The sequence below is a fragment of the Rhamphochromis longiceps genome, linkage group LG14, assembly GCF_057381845.1.
Source record: "Rhamphochromis longiceps isolate RC_006_pf linkage group LG14, R_longiceps_female_GT1.1, whole genome shotgun sequence".
Lineage (NCBI taxonomy): Eukaryota > Metazoa > Chordata > Actinopteri > Cichliformes > Cichlidae > Rhamphochromis > Rhamphochromis longiceps.
The window spans coordinates 16,847,045-16,869,089 of record NC_140570.1 but is presented as its reverse complement, the minus strand read 5'-3'; the positions used below and the strand labels follow the sequence as shown (position 1 = coordinate 16,869,089).

Here is a 22,045-nt window from a genome sequence, read left to right as displayed (position 1 = left end):
TACATCATCCTTTAAATTCAATAATTTGAAAAGGGAGGGACTCTGTAAGGCCCCTGGGATCTGAGGAATTACAATGGGCAATATTTGCAGTCTCTCCCACACTGTGTATTTACGCATGTGTGTGTGCAGCATGGGCCAAAGTTCCCACTGAATTTGGTAATATTTAACGGGACAGTTTGGTGTGACATGGCTGAGCACCACGCATGAAGTGGAATTAGAAAACATCGATGACATTGTTTGCTTCTCATACACAGAAACTCCAGATCAAGGTGAGTGAAATATTACACAGCTGGATTTTTGAAAATGCTGCTTTGGATCGTTTGAGAAAGGAATGGTTAGGAGGCAAGTGCAGTTGATCGAGTAGCTCACACTGTACCTGAGGGGTAAGATGGTGTTTATTCTGAGCGTGTAGCGATCGCTGCACCTGTGTTAGAGAGAGCACAGAGCTTTATCACAGGTTTATTCAGACTTAATTTACAGTTTGTGTAACTCGGGTTGGCTCTGTTTGCATTGATGCCTTCAATTTAAATAAATTCCGAGTTCATTTTTTAAAAAAAGTGTAAATTCACAGGGTTTGAATCTAACAAACAGACATTTTGTCACAATTTTCTTTTCATCATTTTTTGTGTTGGAGTTCTAAAATTAACACAGAAAGTACAGACAGTGGAGGCAGATCAGAGCTTTAACAATAAGGAGGAATCTGGCAGAAAATTGAATGTATTTAATTTCTGACCTCCATATTTAACTGTGGAAGGTTCAGGCATTTCTAAGGTGCTGAAAGGAGTTAATAGAATTCGTATTAATGTTACTAATAATGCTGTCATGGTTTCCTTCTCTAAGAACCGTGGAGTTGTTCTGCCAAGCTATCTAGTAGAGAATCTGAGATATTTTTAAAGCGTGAAGAAAGTGTTTGTCCTGCTGCTGGCATGAGAGGAAAAGCCAAATGAGCCTCAAAGTTGTTCAACCTCTTAAAACAATGAATATATTTGCAAAATTTTGTACGTATCTATCAAGGAGGCATTAAAATATTCACAACAGATGGCAACAGAAAGCTTTAGAAGTTGCATGATCATCATAATAATGAGGGTTAATATGCTGGGAACCATGAATAAATGATAAATGTTTTGATATTCCTCTGTGGTCAAAAATGAACTATCGTGATAGCCGTCATGGTTAAAAACATGCAATTATGATTGACCATTGCATCCATTAAGGGAATAACAGAATCACTGTTGTTTCAGGATCGTTCTGCTTTGAATAATGGACTGACTGGACTGACTGATCAGTCATGGACACCTTCCCACTGTTAGTGCTCCTACTGTCATGGAGGACTGAAGGTGAGAGTTCAGCTGAAAACAAGCACAGTTTGTTTGTCTGGGGATGTGACACAGAGACCAGTAATGTGCTCGAATTAACAACTTCATTCATTGGTGTGCTGTGCTTGTTAGCAGCATCCGTCAGATTAAAACCACAGACAATAATTAGAGGGCCTAATGATCTATCTTCACTTTGTAATTAATTTTCTTAAGAATGGCTGCCTGTCTAGTTAACAATTAGATGTACCCAGTGGTCAGGGGACTTCAGAGTCACTAGTTCATGGTCCCAACAGGAGGAAGCAGAAATTATGCTCATTAGTTTGACATTCTCTCATAACAATGAAAAGAAACTGCTCTATAGGCTGGCCTAGATATTTCTCAGACCTAATTTCCTAAATGGATGCATAATTCACAACTCGGCACACGGGCTGTAGAAGGTGCAGTTATCTCACCACAAACAAGTTATACATCATACATAAACGTCACGTTTCGAGGTTCGCCATTAATATTAATTCCTATTTTCTTTTACCTCTCGGCTTCGGAAAGCCACAAAACATTCTGGAATTCAACTGTGTTTTTATTTGCATCCTTGTTTCTGTGTCTGGGTGATTTTTTTGTAGAAAGATGAAAAACGCGCCCTAACATTTGTTCATCTTGAATGTGTTCATCTATTTTTGTCCCACTTATCTCATCATTGTTGGTTTTTATATGTAGTTATTGTTAAAATGTGTTACTCCAGTGTTTTCTTATTGTGAGTCCCAATGGACCGGACCTCATTCCCTGACAAACAATGAAAGATTTTGGCTACATCTCTATTAGCATGAGACCCTCTTCTTTGGTGAATGCCCCAAACGTTTCTCACTGGTCCAATGATGTGTTAAATTGAGGTGAAAGCTCAATTATTTTTGGAGGGTAATGTCTGACTTTTGTAACTATCACACTGACAAAGAAACCATCCAAAACCCCTCTTCCTTTAACCATATCTTTTCAGTGTCCCTCTTTCTTCCTAACTCAGTGTATCTCTATTTTGTCCACTGTTTACATGTCGACATGTGAACTGTTAAACTTATTAATAAGAAGAATTTGCCAAAGTGACAAACAAAATCAGGGAGTTGTGTTGTCTCTTACTGTCTCGCACTCATTCTCTTTACATGTTGCATTTTTTAGCAATTTTATCTTCTTGAATCGGTACTTTATCATGGTGGAGGGGTTTGTGTGTCCCAGGGATCCCAGGGGCTATTTTATCAGGGGTCTTTTTCACCCTGGTAGTGTCTCCAATGGCAAATTGGTTCATGGGTGAGGGACCAGACAAAGAGTGATTCAAAAGACCCCTATGAGTGAAAAATCTAGGGAACAGTTCACCATGCCTGGGATAGGACTACTGAGGCCTACTGAGACTAATGATTGGGACATCGAACGTCAGCTCTCTGGTGGAGAAGGAGCCTGAGTTAGTGCGTGTGGTTGAGAAGTACCAGGTAGATATCGTCGGGCTCACCTTAATGCACAGCTTGGGCTCTGCAACTAGTCTCCTGGAGTTGCCCGTGGTGAGAGGCTGGGGTGGGTATTGTAGTATTCCCCTGGCTTGCTCTCACCTCCAGCTGAGGGACACTGGAGGTGAGAGCATTGAGTCCAAATGCACCATGTTCAGCACCTCAATTGCTGAAGATGCTGCGCTGAGCTGTGATCGCAAGGTGTTTGTTGCCTGTCAATCAGATGGTGGGGTGAAGGGAGCCATCAGGCTGAAGAAGTAGGCCAATCGTCTTGGCTGCCCTGTGTCACTGAAATGTTCATGATTTTTATGGACAGAATTTCTATGCGTAGCCAAGTAGCGGCAGGCTTCCACTTGGGCAGTCTCAGAATCTCCTCTGCTTTTTGCAGATGATGTGGTTCTGTTGGCTTCATCAGGTGGTGGAACTTCAGCAGTTCACAGCTGAGTGTGAAGGGGAGGGAATGAGAATCAGCAACTCCAAGTCTGGGGCCATCGTCCTCAACTCTAGGTCCGAGACGAGTTCCTGCCCCAAGTGGAAGAGTTTTAGTATCTCTGGATCTTGTTCATGAGTGAGGGGAGAAGGGAGCGGGCGATCGGCAGACGGATTGGTGCTGTGGCTGCAGTGATGCAGACACAGTACCGGTCCGTTGTGCTGAAGAGAGAGCTGAGCGTAAAAGCCAAGTTCTCGATTTACCCGTCGATCTACGTCCCTACCCTTACCTACTGTATGGTCATGAGCTTTGGGTAACGACCAAAAGAACAAGATCGCGGATAAATCAGAGCAGGCAAAGTTTTTGCCAATCTTTTATTGTCCAGTTTTTGTATGCCGATATGAATTGTAGCCTCAGTTTTCTGTTCTTAGCTAACATTTTGTCTTCTCCAGACCAATCTTTGTAAACCTAGAGATACTTGTGTGGGAAAGTCCCAGCTGATAATTAGCTTCTGAAATACCCAGACCAGCTTTTCTAACGCCAACAACAATCCCACATTCAAGGTCCCTTAAAGCAACTTTCCTCCATATTTTGATGCTCAGTTTGAACTTCAACAGGTCATCTTGACCATGTCTGAATGTCTAAATGCTTTGAGATGCTGCTGGTAAGACATTACAGTTAATAAATCGAAAAGCATGAGTGTAAAAAAAACCACAACAATTTCTTTGAAATCATTGTGTAATTTTGAGTCACACTTGATTTTGTTCTTCAGACAACCTGAATGGACACATTTCTGGTTATTTTGTTTATTCTTTAATGTTTTAATGTCTTCATCTTGAACTTGTGTTTATCCCCTGAATATGAAATGAAAAAAGAAAAATATATTTTTTAGTTGACTAATTCATGACTCCATTTTAAATAATGAACTACCAGTGGGTGATCATGCTGTATGTGAACTCTGGTTTTGAAGCAGCCAATATGCATCAGGCAAAAAAAGTAAAGCGATTTCTTGGATTTCATGATACACAGTGTGTGATGCTTTAGATATTTTGGCAGACAATTTTTCTTGCTCTTGGACTGAGTGAAGCTACTTGCTCCCCCATGAATTTAGCCCTTATGTTAAGCTATGCTACACGGCTGCTTGCTGTTTGAGTACGATAGATTTTCTCATGTAACTCTCAGCAAGACAGCCAGTAAGTTTGTTTCCCAAAATGTTCAAATATTTCTTTAAAAGTACTTCAGCAGTGGTAAGAAGTGATGCTCTGGAGAATTGTTTTGTTTGACTTATCTCAAAGATAATTTCAGACAGATTTCTAGATCAAACTTGATGTAAAATAAACAAATAAATTACAGACAATGTTTTGTTTATGCTGGTTTTTTGCAGTTGAAGCTCAAATAAAACTATTCCCAGAAAACCTGACGGTCCTGAGAGGGGAAAAGGCCAGATTTACCTGCACTCCTTCTAACAGCCAGTGGACTGCTATGATTTGGCTGCTGAATGGTGAGGTAGCACTCACTATCTCTAATAAACATGGTGTCCTGCAATCCCCCAACACGAATATGAGTCTGATGGCTGAAAAAAAGAACGACGGATGGATGCTTGTCCTGAATAACACAGAGAGACACGACCAGGGAGAAGTGACCTGTGATCTCCAGGGCGTTGATAGGAAAACAGCGAGGCTGTTTGTACAAGGTCTGTACATTCGTGTGTGTGCGTGCGTACGTTTGTCTGTGGGAGAGTCTATGTAGGTGCATTTATGGGTGCATGCATGCATCTTAGTGTATGTGTTACCTAGATTCACTGAAGCAAGATAGTAGCAAGGTAGGTTTTTTTTTTTCCATTGCAGAGAATTTCAAAGGCTTTTGTGAAGCCATTTTCCCTCAAGGATACTCAGTTTCTTGTGAACTAGAAACTGCAAGTACTCACACACACACACACACACACAAAGCAGATGGTGAAGGCTTTTAAAAACCTTTGCCTCAAACACAACAGCAAAAGAATTTTGCCTTCCAACTATCGCGCCTTAATTAAGACTCTTTTTTTGGTTTAGTTTGCTTTGAAATGGGAGACTGAAGATTGCACGTTTTCACTTTACCGTAAAAGCAGCTGAACAAGCGCCCAAGAGATCAATAGCAAGGGTGGGGAATCATTAGGGCCAACGTGGTGGAGTGAAGTTGCTCAGGCATGTTCGATGGTCTCTGCATTACTCTGTGTTAATGGCAGCGTGGGCGGTGTCGGGGATATGAACTGATTGGCCCCCAGACATAAATACAAGATGGAAACGCTTGGACACTCCATGCCAGTCAGAACAGGCAGCAGCAGCGCAGGATTTACAGGCTGCAGCTACAACCAATCTCATTTCCTCTTCATCCCTCATTTACTGTATACTGTATGGCATAGCATACATCCACAGCATGGATGTATACCATGCCAGAGCGAGGCATGTTTGCTGAGAACTTTAGATTTAGGACAAGACAAGCATCGGTCATTTTTGTAGATCAAAAAACTACAGCAAAGATAGATCGAATGGATCACAAAACATCTTATGTGGTGTGCACAGAAAGCAGTTTTATTTCTGGGAATGATGATTAGATAAATTTAATGGATGGATGGATGATTATTTTCTAGCGAAATAACTATAAATTAAAGATCAAAATCAATCACAGTACTATCAAGCTGCTGAAAGGATCAAATCAATTAGGGTGACATTAACTTACATCACTAATGCACTTACTATCTTTTCATTTCCATTCCCTGCATTGTCTTTAACTGTTGCAATGCAGGGATCTAGTGAAGCACAATAAATATACATCCGAGTGATTAAATGTCTCTTTACACTGAATGGGAGTCAGTTAATTAAGAAAAGCTGAGACTTTTTAACTTGCAGGCTTCTTTTTGTTCCCATGGTAAGGAGGCAAAAGGCTTAGGAGGCCTGGGTGTGGTGATGACAGAGACGGTGTAAAGCTTGTGATTTTAACAGTAGTTCTGATACCCCAGAAAGCCGATTCTGTTCTTCTGGATGTTGCGTTTTCATTGGGAGAAACAGTTCATCACTCAGTGATACTGAGACTGGATGAGTGATGAAACATTTCTCCCGCTGAAAACGCAACGTCCAGAACAGAATCAACTGCGTGGTATTTCCTTACCTGGATGGTTAAGCATGCATCAAGGTAGTCCTGATGGAGTTGTCATTTTATTCGAAAAAAGTACTGCAGTATCATCCAAAATGTTTTCAAGTGGGATTTTCCTTTTACCATTTACCTTGGGAAAAATACATCTAGCAAGTTACTGTAATTTTTAGCCAGACCAATCACAAACATTTTAACGTCTACACAAATGGGCTATAAGGCTGGTTGCAGAAGGGGCTTTTTTCCCCCCTTTTAGATGAATGGAAGATTGCAGAGGATACTATATTTGTTCTCACCCCAGATTTAAACAAATATGTATTGTAAGGCCACAAATAGTGCAAACTATTTCAGTGACACAACCCAAATGTCAGTTTTCGAGAACCAGAGCACATGAGAGCTACAAATACTACCCAGTGAGTATTAACTTTAACAGTTGCTAGAGTCGCATCCTGGTGTTTAAAACAGAAGGTTCTTCTGTAATAATGCTGGTATTTTAAAGTTATTGTTAATCTCTGGTTTCGCTTGAGGTTTTTTTTCCTGTTTAAAAGCCGTTTTTCATTCCCACTGTCACCAAGTCATGGCTCATGGGGGGGTCTTCTGATTGTTGGTGGGTCCTCTGTATTATTGTAGGGTCTTTACCCTACAATAGAAAGCACATCGAGGATACTGATAATGTCATTTGGTACTTTATGAATAAAGTTATGTATTATTTAAAAGGCAACAAATTGTAGCTTCACATTTTATTTGAAATCTTTGCATTCACTTTGATGGAATGGCCATATATGCACGGCGACCCAGTTCCCCAGGCAGCTAACAGTTGGACAGATGTCTTCTGGTTGTTGGAGTGTGATAGGATAATGAGTGTGTCTGACATGTCCAGTTTGTACCCTGCCTTTTGCCCAGTGATAGGATGGATCTTTTTATCCAAAATTCAAGCGTTTTGAAGTATTTGTTAGCTTGATGTGTTACCAGAAATTTGGATGTTGCTAAGTCTACAACCAGAGTTCAAATTGGCGACTGTTGTGATGGTCATGTTTGATTTGAGGTTTCAGTGGTCCCTCTGAGCTGCTGATGTCACAATTTTAGCTCACATGGAAGTAGCTTGCATCAAACAAAATGGCAACTCAGGGAATTCTTCAATACGTGCTTCAGTTTATTTGCGTCTAAAGTGCGTGCACTTGAACTGAGAGCACAGCTAAAAAAAAAGAACTAACCCCCCCCCAACATCTCTGCACAATGCGACAGGAAACGAAACCAATGACCCAATGCCTCCAATATATCATGGAGAGAGCCCCCATTGCTGCCAGTGCCACAAATCCCCACTGACATATGCAGCCATTAACAGCAGTGTGTGGTGAATCAGGCCCTCCAGTCTGGATGCAGAGGATCACTAGGGCCTGACATAACCTTTGAATTAATTGTGCACCCTGGCACGCCCAGTTAACAGTCAGCAACTCTGCATGTGATTTGTGTGCTGTGGTCTCAAAAGTACGGCTGGAAGAGAGACGCAGACTTACAGCGAAGCTGCTTGACTCTGTTCCCCCCCCCCCCCCCCCCCCCTTTATCTTCCACTCTCAAATTGTCCCAAATGAAGATGATACAAATATAACTACACCCTCTCCCTGCTCTTTCTGTGCTTAGTTCTTATGCTTGGTAAATCACAAATGCAGCGCATCTACGCAAACCCTTCACTCAAGCAACTTAGTGTGGTTGCATGCGCTGTTGACTACGAACGGGGACTGAAGTGAAGGCGAGGCTGTAGAAAAGGAGACATGATAAATCAGAGAAGATAGAAAATGCTTGTGGTAATTGGTCTGTAGAGGCGTAGCAGATATTCTCATTGGAGTAAGCTTATAAACACGCATAGAGTGTGTACTGTTCATTTAAGACAAATTGCACAGGCACACTTCAAATCTGCGCGTAGACACATACAAATGATAAAAAGCTTCCTTTAGAACAGCAATTTAGTCTCCCGAGGATCCCTGCTGAAAAATCACTAAAATTACATTTAGCCGAGAGCCCCCTGCTTCACACTACCAGTCTCCCTACAGTGATTAACAAACCATATGAAACCTTATTTCAGGGATCACGTAGGGCGGGGCTTTGTGTGCCGATGCCTTTCTTTTTCTGTTCGGTTGTATCAATCAGCCACGATCGCCAGAAGCTGCTCATCAATCAGTACAAATGAGGCTGCTGGTTGCCTGCTAACCTTTAGTTGGCGGTGCTGAGATTGTGTAAAACCGGAACTCCACCATCAGAACGGGTGGTTTAAAGAACAGGAGTGCGTATGGTGCTCATGCCACCAAATCAGGCATCAAATAAATGCTCCTAGAGGAAGGGGACAGCCAATAATGTGTATAAAATATGTGAGGATTTGAACCTGAATCAACACAGACATGCCATTCGCTCAGACAAAGCACCCAAGTTCCTGCAATTATCTTTCTGTCTGTAGCAATTGTGTGTTGCCTCCACCACCTTTCATTCTGCCTGACAACAGACTTCACATATGAGATACTGTATCTCCCGGGGCTTTAAGTGGCTTATTTGGCTGGCAGGGAAGGAGATGAAGGGGAAAGAAAAGGAGAAGCATTCGTCAGGCAATTGAGAATTGGAGACATGTGATCAATCACCTGGGACGAATGAAATCCATCTTTTGTAAGTGAACAGCCCAGCTGAAGAGGTGATAGCAGAGACGCGTGCATCCAAACAGAAGGATTTCAGAGGAGACTGATGATGGCGCTGAAAGATTCCTACCCACTCACTTACATTTATACATAAGGACATCTACTAAACGTATGTGAAACAGAAATAAGGCAAAGAGTACATCATTCAGGTTTATGACTGACTGTTTTCTTATTTCAGAAAAGGGCAGTGTGAAAATCCTTGGGAATAACAGGTTGGCTTTTCAGCGAGATTCAGTCCTGTTTGAATGTGAAGCAGCAGGATGGTACCCTGAGCCTGTTCTGAAATGGGAGGTGAATAATAACAAGGTAAATACATAAAATCAATCAGACAAGATCATCACTATCTTTAACAAACACCGGAGCTAAAACTTGTTTTTCTTACTATTCAGCCTGTAGTATATCCTGCTATGCCCTCAGGCAGTGCAGCCAGTATATCTGGTACTATAAAGGGACTGTTAAGTACTTTATTCTATTTCTTGAGTAATAAAATCGTAGCTACTACATTAACCCTCTGAGGTCTACGTTATCATTGGTGATGACCGTAACCAGAACTCCAGGCAATCAGAAGGAACAAAGGAAATAAAAAATATTGCCATTTTCCCCCAAAAAGTCTGTTTTGGCTGTCTCTAAAATATAAAGACTTAAATTCAGGTAGGTTTATGTAGTTAACATCACAAACACATAGTGCCTCAAATGTAGAATTTCAAAAGGGGCAAATTAAATCAAAGAAACTCATCAGATTAGATTTCTTCTGTAAAATCCTTTGCACTCAGTGACTTCCTGAAATGTTTGACCCATAAATATCTGCATACCTTGTGCATGAGACCAGATAATGGACTCAATCAGGGATATTCCCCTCTTTCACCTTAAAGAGCTCTACAGCGTGTCTTTAGGAAGTGCTGACTGATGAAATGTTGTGCAGTGAGTTCTGATGCATTTGGCTGAACCCGACAACACAAATGCTGCGAGATACATCTGCCCTCATCCTGTTGCTTTTGTCTGCAGTGAATAAATCAATAAATGCCAAGCCACAACACAGCCATCCCTGTGTTCGACTGATCAGACACTATGTGATTACATTTTCTAGTCTATAAAAGGAATCACGCTCCTTGGCCTACCAGGTTATTTGTCATTTTCTAGTTCTTCAACTGATGATTCTTGCAAACCAAACTTACTGACTGAGATCTGAATTCCAGCTTACGGATCCTCTGACTTTCCAGTGGAAAGACGCGCATGCTCTGAATGAACAGAAATGTGGGAACAATGAGGAGGACTTCTTGAATTTTCAATTTATTTACCCCTGTGTTTCCTGTATGCTGTTGTCAAGTTGTTTATATTCTGTCATTTTGATAGTTGTTTGTCTCTGGTGCTGTGTTTTTGTCTGACGTCCCCATGTCTTGTTGTCTGATTTAGTTTCAGCTGTGTCTCACTCTGCCCCATTCACCCCTCTGTGTATTTATAGTCTCTGTCTCCCTTTTTCTGACCACCTTTACTCCTAGCCTTGTTGTGCTTCTTTGGATTTAGCAGTTTCTTTTCTGTTTTAGAGTTTTATGGACTTATACTCCAGCTGAATAAAGGTTGTTTTTATTTTTTGTCAAGTTCTGCCTTTGAAGTTCACATTTAGGTCCTTTTCTACACAACATGTCACTGTAAGAGGCCAGAGGCTTTGGCAATGAGTATAACAGCAGTATATCTGGAAAAGAAAATGGCCTGGAATGAAGTGTTGTGGGATAATAAATGAATAACAATGTGGGAAATGTAAAATGTGAGCCTGCAATAGCATTTTACACACTTGGTGTAGTAAAATGTGGCCTCGAAATCTATATCTTTATTTTCTATACATGAGCACTCAGCAAGGCCAAGGTCAAATGCTTAGCCAATATAGGTTTCCATGTCCCGATCTGAATCTGAAACCCAACATCTGAAAAAACATAAATCCAAAAAGACAGACAAACTAAACTAATTACACACTCCCTCCATTGAGGGAGGGAATGAGACAGTGCAGTTGCCTCCTCTGATGACAAATCTCAGACACACTGGTCACCTTCCAACTGCTCAGTTTCTCCAATTTCTTCTGAAGTGGGCACAAATCTGTCTGTACAGCACACATTCACTGGTGAAATGTCCCTTAAAACAGGTTATATTCAGGGTGCTTACTGAACAAACAAGACTGTAAACATTAAAATTAATAAGCATGTTAAACTATAAATAATAATGGTCCTCTCTGTCTTGGGGGAACGGTGCGGAGGTGAGTCCAAGTGAATACAACATCAGCAGTGGAGAGTCGAAGGAGAGCCTCTTCACCTTGACCAGCAAGCTCAGTGTGCTGGCAGCAAAAAGTTCTCACGTGGACTGTCTGGCCTCTGTTTCTGCCCTCCCCCAACCACTGAAGAGCACAATCAGTCTAAAAGTGGGTGAGTTACATTAAATAACACACACACACACACACACACACACACACACACACACACACACACACACACACACACACACACACCCACCACATATTCTGAAAATATTCTGTTTTTTTTTTCATCTGAGATTGTTGAGTTTAGACATTTAAAATATTAATTCCACTCTTCCAGTGATGTAAAGAATATGAGCTTTCAATATCCATTCATGTGTTCTAGCTCTAAATTTTCTTTTGCTATTAGACATGTTTCTCTTATGTACATTTTCAAGCCTTTCAGCTAGTTTCCAGATTCTTCTGTGTGAATTTCAGTTCTGCACTTTGGCTGTCAGGTGAATGATTTGGCGTATTTCAGCCCATTAAACAAGTTTTTTTTGTTTTCAGCAATTATAAAAATTCAACTCAAACCATTCACACTGCATTTTCTACAGGAAACGCATTCTCTAGTTTTATATACCGGTTTCAGTCACTGTTGTTATGTTAACAGTTAGAATAAGTTCAAATTCTCTTAAAAATAATAACATCAAAATGTTATGTTAAGAACACTTACTGGACTTGTGGAAGTATTTGGAGAACCGTGAGGGGCCCTTACAAACATTTGAAAGAAACAAATCTTTAATCATAGATGGAGACTTATGCAAAAATATTAATGAGGTTTTAAAATTTGACTTCTGTCATGGTGTGCTGTGGCAGGCAGGTTGTAGGACCCAAACACACATGACTCGTACACGGAACGAAACTTAAAGCGGCAGCTTTTATTGCTGGAAAAACTTTTCATAAGAAAAACGCAGAGTAGTTTGGGCCCGAAAGCAGGATTCATCACGTCATTGCTTAAAGACCGGATAGTCTGATGCTGATTTAAGAATGTATAATTCTAGAAGGGTCAAACTTAGCATCAGAAAAGAAAAGGTGATTGAAGTGACTTTGAACGTGGCATGGCTGCGGGTGCAAAATGGTTTGATCTGAGTATTTCAGAAACTGCTGATCTACTGGGTGGGAATTTCCCACACGAGCATCTCTGGAGGTGAAGGACAAAAGAAGAAGTAGCAAGCCTGAAAAAACACATCTAAGAGAGTCTTTACTGGACTGTGTGCACAAACAGAAAATACAGATTTTCAGCCTGGTAACCTCACTTACCTTTTTACGCCTTAACCTGCATAATTTGTGTCAACTGCATTAATGTATTTGTAAGTTAAAAGTTTCATTTACTTGTAGTAGGATGTAATCATGTAAGTGCTGTGGTATCTTACTTCTCAGTTACTACCTTTAGGTGACACTGAATGTCTATGAGCAGCAACGTTCAGTATTTGTCATTTTTCAGTGACCTCTATCTCTGTGTTTGATCATCAGTCTGCAAAGGCAGTGTGTTTTTTTGTACTATGATAATTTTCCATCTGTACTCTGCATACTGCAACAGAGCACTGATTCTTCCTGCCATTTCACATCTACTGTGTTTAGAGTGCAATATAAGAGTTTGCATTTATATTATGTTCCATAGCTTTTTGGAGACTTTTATGTTGTTAGGCAGGATGTTAGGCAGGATCATGGCATAACATTGAATTTTAGGTGTTAAAAATACAAAGTGACTGCTTTTCATTTAATCAAATAAATAAACATTCTGATGAAGAGCCACTAAGGACGTTCTTGGAGTAACTCTCAGCAATAATTTGTACATGAAATAGTTAGTAGACATGTTATTAACCCTATCAAAAAATCTTTAGTTCTATTCGGGTACAAAGCCATAATTTAGGCTACAGGAAACAGTTTTATTCAAATACAGTTTATTGTCAAAATGTTCAGTGACTGCACTTTTACAACTTAGCTATTATAAAGTGACCACAAACATTTTAGAGCCAATTCATAGTGTTTAATTGCTTGTGTGCTTGAATGTATTAATGCCTCTGTGTTTAGTCTGTATAGTTTATCTTGCCACTAAAACACATTAAATAATTGAATAAAAACTCACAAATTACTTAAAGATTCAAAACAATTTTACCTGTTCACTTGATGCCAGTTCGGCTCTTTCTCTGCATGTCACTCATTCGCTGATACAAACACACACACGCACACATGCACACATGCACAGTGAGAGTTGTCTGTCAAGCCTCTTTTTGTTCTGTCTTGCTTTCGTTCTCTTTACATGTCTTTTTGTTTCTTTTTTTAATCTTTCACTCATTGTGTTCCTCACTTTGTTCTCCATGTTTTTTTTTTTTATATCTGTCCCCTTCTCTCTATTGGGAAGCATGTGAATCATCACTGAGCGATATTTTAGATGTGGAGAGCGGTACAGAAAAAGGGCTGCCAAGTCAGTGCTGGATGAGTCTGCATCACAGGGTGCTGATGTTACAAACCTCTCTCCGAGGCCCAAATCTTAAAAATACAAACGCATTTAGAATCTTAGCATTTTCAATTTGTTCTCGCTGTTGCAACAATTTCTTCACTCAGAGCAGCTTCCCTCTGCACACACCCTCATGACTGTACTACAAATTAAACCAGGAAATTAAACAGTTTTCTATCCACCAAGTCTGCAAATCTGCAGATGAGCTGCAATGTGAAAAAGCAGACAAAACAGAAACACTGCTTTCGTTTTCTTTACTAAACAATGTGACCTTCTCTCCTCAGTCGCCGAGGTGTTGGAGGAAAGAGGCTACTGCACAGTCCCACTGGCGATAACTGCCTCCCTCTCTGGTTTTCTGGTGCTCCTCCTGCTCTGCATCTGCACTGTCCTCTGCTACAGACAAAGGAGACAAGCAAGTAGGCACTTTACCTTAAACTGCTGTCCGTGAACATACATCACACTTTTCCAGCACAGAAACTGTGAGTAAAGTATAATGAAGAAGACGGGTGGATGCATGCTGTGACTCGGCACTGCCCCATGGTGGCCTTCAACAAGGGTACACAGTATTCTTTCTGACAAAAGCAGAACATTTGTTCTCAGCAGAAAGGAAACAGCAGCAGGAAAGGTTATAGAAGTGTGTGTGCATGGCTGCAGAGTGGGAAGACTAAGTGTGATTTTAGTTGGATTAGTGTAGGTAGTAGGTAGGTAGTATTTCTTATAAGAACATCCCTTACACAGTGAAGCGTTCTTACATTTATATCAGCAGAATCGCCAACTATTCAGGTACATGTCTGCACACATAAACAAAGGGACTCGCACAGTAACACACAGCCACGAAATGTCATTGGGATATTTATTTGCTTAGAGAATTCCTGGAAACACAGAAAACAGCCAACCTAAAGGCTAAGTCTGCAGCTGTGGTCAGAAATTAACATACAGTACACTCATTATGGGCATGAATGTCATGGTACTTTGGGGCCTTTAATGACTTCTTTGAACTGTTGTTTTTCCAGAGTACAATGACTGTGCTGCATACATCTATAAAGACTTTTAAAAACACGATTTTTACAAGTGTACATAAACCCCCACTAATATTTATTTAACATCCCTCAGCTATCAACATGCTTTTGGCATAATTCAGGCTGAATATTTGACTCTTCTCTTGGCAAAACTGGTGGATTGGTGGAGTTTATTTAAATTTGGCAACCCCCCCCCCCCCCCCCCCCAAAAAAAAAAACAAACAAAAAAAACAAACTAGCTTTTAAGCATTGTACACAAATTTTCAAGGGGGTTGATGTCAGGACTTTGGGAAGCTAATTCCAGAAGCTTAATGTTAGTCTGCTTCATCTATTCCAAAACCAGTTCTGATGCGTTTGGCATCATTTTCCTGCATAACACAAAACTGTGTTAAAGTTTCACCTGTTTAGCTGTTAATTCAAAGTGAAGCTAAGTAAGTCCTGCTCTTTCATTATTCCATTCACTGTGCAATGTACCAGTACCACTGGCAGCAAAACAGCCCTCGAACATGATGCTACCACCATGCTTGACACTTGGTACAGTATTCTTAGGTTTGAAAGCCTCACCTTTACTGCTCCAAACTTACCTCTTGTTATTGTAGCCAAATAACTCAGTCTTTGCCTTGTCTGATCATAAAACTTGTCTTATTCATGTGGAAAGGTGCAAATTTCAGGCAGGTTTGAAGGTGCTGATTTTGGGCTTCTTTCTTGGCCAGCACCCTCTCAGTCCATGGTGATGTTAAACTTGCTTCGCTGTGGACAGTGTTACTGGTTTTCCAGCAGTTTCCAGTTCATGACAGGCTTAAGCCTTGTGGTTGTTCCTGAACATCCTAACACATTTCCTCTCATCTGAGGGTGACAGCTTGGGTCTACTTCCAGACTTCACCAACATGGTGACACAGCTTAAAAATCTTTACCTCGAGTTGTTTAAACTGATGATCTTGGAGTCTTCAGTGTTCAACAATGGATCTCAGAGATCTTCCCAAAAGCATCGAGCATTGGTCAGTCTGCTGCATGCTATTAAAAGAAACTACCAGATGTGCTCAAATTGATTACTGACAAGAGGTCTTGTCAAGCTTAAAGACATTGCAAAACCTTCAGCACCACTTATTAAAAGGGAATGTATTTATATATTTGAGCCTGTATGTATACTTTGGCTCTGTGTGGATTATAGAAAATCGTGTTATTTAATGTCATTAAATATTTATTTTGTACAATCACTCTATCTTGGAAAAAGAACAATTCAAAGAATTCATTAAATGTTACATCTTCTATGTTTGATTCTCAGGTTATTGTAGGCAAACTGGATAAAATGTGCTTTTTAGGTGGATTTTCTACTTTTGAATAGAGACACCTTTTTATGTGTTAAGCTATTCTGACTGACTGTGCTCTTTGTTTCATATTTACTGTACAAACAAGAAAGGTTTATCAATCTAATCACACAACTCTTAAGGAAAAAACTCACCAAGCATACAGTAATTAAAGACTACAGATAACAAAGGCCATCTCCGAGGGGAAGCTCACTCTAGGAGGCAGAAGAGGTCTGTTTGTGTGCGATAAGAAAAAAGTGGCCCTGAGTCACACATTTTAAGTCAGTGTAATCCCTGTGACTGATTCTGGACCACTGCAAATCGTGGCCATGGTTTGGAGCCAGGGGATTATTATAAAGCAGGTGTGACCTTTCTCTTTTGGCAGTTGATTCAGTACCTGAAACGTCTGATACCTCCTCCGTCATTGTCCTTGCTCCATTCTTTGAAACATCCTTGAGTTAATTCATAAGGGTGCTTCTAATGTTACGGGATGTGGCATGCTTTCGAGTTGCTGAGCTCTTCTCTGAGTAATCCACCTCAGTAGGGACTAATGTATGCTTTGGAATTATGGGGGAGAAATGTAAGGGATCTAGCTCTCAAAGACGTTGGCCAGCGTGACAGCAGGGATTTAAAATATAATGACAAAGACTGGTTCTCTGCCTATAAAGGGAAAGTGAAGCATTTATATCTCTCCCGAGGCAAGTGCCATCTGTACCATTGTTACGCTGGTGTTGTTCTCGCCATGGCCAGGAGGACCTTTGGCAAAGGAAACCATGAAGCCATGTTACAAAACTCATTAGCTCCAGCTTTCAGTGCTAAATTGTAGACTGGCTGGAGGCTGTGATATTAGTGCAGAACCCAAACTAATAAACAGCAGGACATTTACAGCTTTCATATTGATGTAGATGCAATGAGCAAGCATAATGTTTCTGTGGTCAATGCAGTGAGAATAATAAAGTTAGCAGCTGATAGCTCATTACAGTAAACTCGATGCCTCTCTCTCTCTCTCTCTCTCTCTCTCTCTCTTTTTTGCTTTTCAGAAACAAGCCCGCAGGAGGTACTAAGGTGAGATTTAAGAGCTCTTTTGTTATATACAGAGATTTCTAACCCTTAGATCTACTGTGGGACTTTTTTGTGGAGGAAGCAGCTTCTGTAATCAGAGACCTACAGCACAGTCCTGGGTGCACTGAGCTCCATTTATATTTTACATTAGCTGTTAAGAATTCATGCAGCTTATTTCTGGGAATGAAGAGGTTTTCATTGATTATCATTATAAAATAAAATTGAAGGCACAAATTTGAAATTCCACCTTTAAAAAGTAATTATTTTGGTAGTAATTTAACATGATTCGGACTGTCATTAGCTCTTTTAGGAAGCTAACTTATTCAACATTTGTTTTCCATATAGCTGAAATACACATTCAGAGTTGAGTACTTCAGTCTGATAGTAAAATAAAGTGAAGAATGATGTGCAAGTACTTTATAATGAAAACAGCACAGAGGCCTGTAATATACTGCAGCTTAGCTGGGAGAAGAAAATTGTCTTTTCACAACAGCCTCTGATGATGTGACTCTGCCATACCTCCGCTAATCGTTATCATTTCTATTGCAGGTTTGACCAATCGGTGTTTAGTAGAAGCGTCGATGCTGATGCGCCGGAAGGGAAAGTTAACCTGGGATACTCTAGTGAGAGCCCCACAGGTGAGAGTGACCAGCAGGTCGTTACCATTTGGATATGTTTACAGTCGCACTGATCTAAACGACTTCAGTGTTTGTGTTGCCTTCCGGAGATGTTTCAGCGTAATGTGCTGTGTTCAGTGATCAATTTCTGTATTGACCTTTCCCGGTAAATTACAGCACTGGCGCCTGAGCAGGTTTCATTTTCACATAATAGACGTTTTGAAACGTGCGTGACTAATTCAAAATAAATCTATAATATGATAAAGTTTTTAATTTCTTCTGTCAAAGTCAGATTATGATCACTTAGCAGTGCAGTTTTATTGCAGAGTGATTTGGCTGCTTTGGCTTTTTCCACAATAACAATGTAGCTTTTCATGTTTGCTGTACAGAATTACAAAATGTAGGTAACATTAGAATTTGTGAGCCATGTGGGGAGTAAGCCAGTAGAAGAAGATATTCATGCAGAATTCAAAAGCACAGCTGCATGGTTTGCAAAATGATCATGTGTAATGTAAGTTATACATGATTTGTGGTGGAAGAGGAAGAAAAACAAGATAAATCAATCACACTGGCTTTTTACAATAGACCGTTAAAACAAACAAACAAAAAAATCAAAGGTTTTGCTCCCCGGGGAAAAAAAGGATCTGGCTCTGGTCTTAAAATTAGGTCAAAGCAACCTCAGATGACCTATAAAACATGACATTTACATGATGTCATTATTTATTTAACAATAAAACAATAGCAGTGCATGAAATACTAAGTAGACCCCATTATTTGCTAAAGATATCAGCACAAACACCTCAAACTAACTGTTGAGCACGATGGTGGAGTGGTGATGATTTGAGTTTGTTTTGCAGCTGCAGGACCCGGGCGCTTTGCAGTTAATGAATAAACCATGAACTCCTAGCTTGTATAAACAAGTTTAGCAGCAAAAACAAAATCTTATCTTTTCCTCTGTGACCTTATCAGTGTTTCACGCTGTGGAAGAATTTTGTCCCACTCTTCTGTACAACAGTGCTTCCTGATAGGTTCGCAGCTTGAACCCATCCGCTGGAACGTTGAAGACAATATAATTACACTACAAAGCAAGACACAAGTAGGCAAGGTTCTTCATGTTTACTCATGCATGAGGGAGATCTGGCTGGAGCCAAGCGTCGTCCCACCACCTGACCTCCATCAGACTCTCAGCCAGGCTCCCCATAGCACTCCTTTTATTGTGGTTACATGAATATGCATAGGGTCATTAACATATAGCATCTTACATAGGTATACATGTGAACAAAGAATACTGTGTGTGTGTGTGTGTGTGTGTGTGTGTGTGTGTGTGTGTGTGTGTGTGTGTGTGTGTGTGTGTGTGTGTGTGTGTGTGTGTGGGGTCAGAGTGTGACCCCATAAACGACTTCCTTAACCTGCTGGTCTGGAAAATCCAACAGTTCATCTAAACAAAAAGCACTTAGACTAGAACAGACGTAGCTACGTTAATCCTACCATAAAACAAGAAGAGAAGGTACGACCTCTCTCGTGCTCCCAGGATGTGGGTGTGCATTCTAGTGTGGAATACACACCAAGCCTTTGCAGCCTGTTAAAGATCACAGTCCTATCACTACACAATTGATTATACACCTCTAAGCATATATGGTTAAATATTTCTAAGCATAAATGACAATCAACAATACAAAACCTAACACTTCTGTTCATTGAGGTTTGTGTCCCACCGTGACATTTCAATCACTGAGATTTGGACTTTGACTGCAACAGTTGTAATCACTGTCCTATTGATGAGTCAATAATGGCCAAGCTTTAGATATCGGACAGATGGCCTCACATATGAGTCTAGAATACTTTCATGGTTGACTCGATGACCAGAGGATGCCCAGCTCCTGTTGCTGCAAAAAGCCAATTTACCCACCCTCCACCACTATGCTCAACAGTTGGAATCAGGTGTTTGTGCTGATATGCTGTGTTTCATGGCATTATGCTTGTTCTGTATATATTTTTTTCAGTTGCTTCCTTTAGAAGATCGTCTCCCTCGCTCCCATCCCTACTATGCTCTTCTGTCACACTAACCCTCTACATGTCCTCCTTCACTGCATCCATGAATCTTCTCTGTGATCTTCTACTTGTCCTGCCTTCTACATTTGCTAGGCAGGAATAAAGCTTTAGAATATAAGTACTTTTTTTTTTTTACCATGACTTTACATAAATACACATAAATTACAAATAAGTCTTTGGGTATGTAAGGTATTTGAAAATAGCTTAACGCGTGTTTCTTAAAATGTCAATTAGGTTTTAACCCCTTAATAATTCATAACTACAGTAGGTGGCTCCAGTGCATCTTCAGGCAACCATAATTTGTCATATCTGGGTGTAAAACACCACGATTGTGTGCTACCCATTCCAAACCTCTGAGCCATTAAACCTCCTAAATCCTGCTCTCTCCTACTGAGGTCTCCTTCAGGTCCGAAGTATGCTGTTGCCGCTTGAAGGAGCTGTTAGGTTAGATGAAGCTAAAAAGCTGTTTTTCACTCTGCAGATGCAGTTAACAGTGAGCTATTCTGGGAAACTCGTAGACAGATGGACTTTGTCAGCTTTCGCAAGGTAAGATAGAAACAGAGAAGGTGGGAGGGATAGGAGTCAGAGAAACAGAGATGAACTGGAGCTGAATAATTCGGCCAGTCATTCTGCAGCTGGACGTCATGTCACATCCTTCCCTGTTACAAAGAGCATAAGGGAAATGCACTCTTGCACCTCTGCTGGCCTCCCATCATGCAGATTAATCTCAACAGATTACTGCATTAACCAGTAATAATGACACTATTTTTAGTTAACAGGACATCTGTCATCACCCTCATTGTCATAATGTATCATAAATGATGATCTACAGATGTATAGACCAGACCCTTCAAATGTATCCTCCAGCTTGGTCTTGTCAATACTGTAATTGCACCTCAGAAGACTTGCAAGTTGTCTTGCTGTTTATATCTCTCCTGTTGGTCATTAATGAATGACTGGTTCCTATTAGTTTAAGGCAGTAGTTTTCTTCTTGGTGTTTTCACATCACAGGTACCTGTTGTTCTTCTACTCTGCTCAAAAATGTTGTAGTTTTGTTCAGTAAAACCTAAACTTTGACGGTTTCATCAGGTCCCTGATGTCGTGTCCTCCAGCAGCTTTTCTACACAAAGTGAGAGCCAGGCCAACATGTGTCCCCCAGAGGATGACTGCAAGAATGTCCGGAGAATCACCACTGTTTGAATATTAATGTTATGTTTTGTTTGCATGACTTTTGTATAAGTATTCACATTTTTTATAAAGCCACAAGCTAAGGATATATGTTTTTGAACTACAAGTATCTAACACAATCATTTAGCAAAAAAGAAAAATCACTCTCTGGACACTTCATTAGTTACTCCTAGAGTGAGAACGATGTGTCATCCTGCTGGAAGAAAAAGATGGGTACACTGTGGTCATAAAGGGTTTGACATGGTCCGTAACAATACTCACGTAGGCTGTGGTGTTTACCAAGGGGCCCAGAATGAGCCAAGAAAATATTCCCCACAAGTGGCACCTGGTGTGGGTTTCTGCTGCTGTAGCCCGTCTGCTTCAAGGTTTGACATATTGTGAATTCTGAGATTCTCTTCTGCATACCTTATTTGTAACCAGTGGTTATTTGACTTATTGTTGCTCACTGAATATTTTCTTTTTCAGACCATTCAAACTAAGCCCTAAAGGTGGTTGTGTGAGTAAATCCCAGTAGCAGCCGTTTCTGAAATACTCAGAGCAACCCGTCCGGTTCAGAGTCACTTAAATCACCTTTCATACCCAATCTGATGCTCGGTTTGAAGTTCAGGGGGCTGTCAACCATGTCAACATGCCTAAATAAAGTGCTGCCATGTGATTGGCTAATTATATATTTGCATTAATAAGCAGTTAGACACGTAAACCTAATGAAGTGGCCAGCGAATGTACGCTGTGATGACTTTTCTCATTTAATTTTAATGAAACCATGATATCTCAACAACACATTGTATATTTAAAAATTTTTTTCAATAAACTGTATTATTGCATATGAAAAGATCTTTGGCCGATCACTGAATCCTTGAATTTACAGTCATAGTAATTTGAACCAGCATGCCGGATAACCCACAGTAAACATTTTTATACAGAGTAATGAGCATTAAAAAGAAACTTCATCTGGCAGCGTTGCTATGGAGAAATCAAATGGACCCTTTGAGACAGCTGCTCG

The 22,045-nt window shown here is 40.4% G+C and overlaps 1 protein-coding gene across 1 annotated transcript; it reads left to right on the top strand.

Annotated features, from left to right (window-relative positions):
- The first annotated feature begins 140 nt into the window (after positions 1 to 140).
- On the top strand, positions 141 to 21,815 carry LOC146653851 (immunoglobulin superfamily member 5-like). Its single transcript, XM_085380701.1, has 10 exons — positions 141 to 269; positions 1,242 to 1,337; positions 4,621 to 4,929; positions 9,228 to 9,355; positions 11,298 to 11,463; positions 14,082 to 14,213; positions 17,164 to 17,188; positions 17,735 to 17,823; positions 20,336 to 20,400; positions 20,944 to 21,815. Exons 2-10 carry the CDS (start codon positions 1,289 to 1,291, stop codon positions 21,052 to 21,054), a joined length of 1,074 nt encoding a protein of 357 aa, XP_085236827.1. The 5' UTR covers positions 141 to 269; positions 1,242 to 1,288; the 3' UTR covers positions 21,055 to 21,815.
- Positions 21,816 to 22,045: the final 230 nt, after the last annotated feature.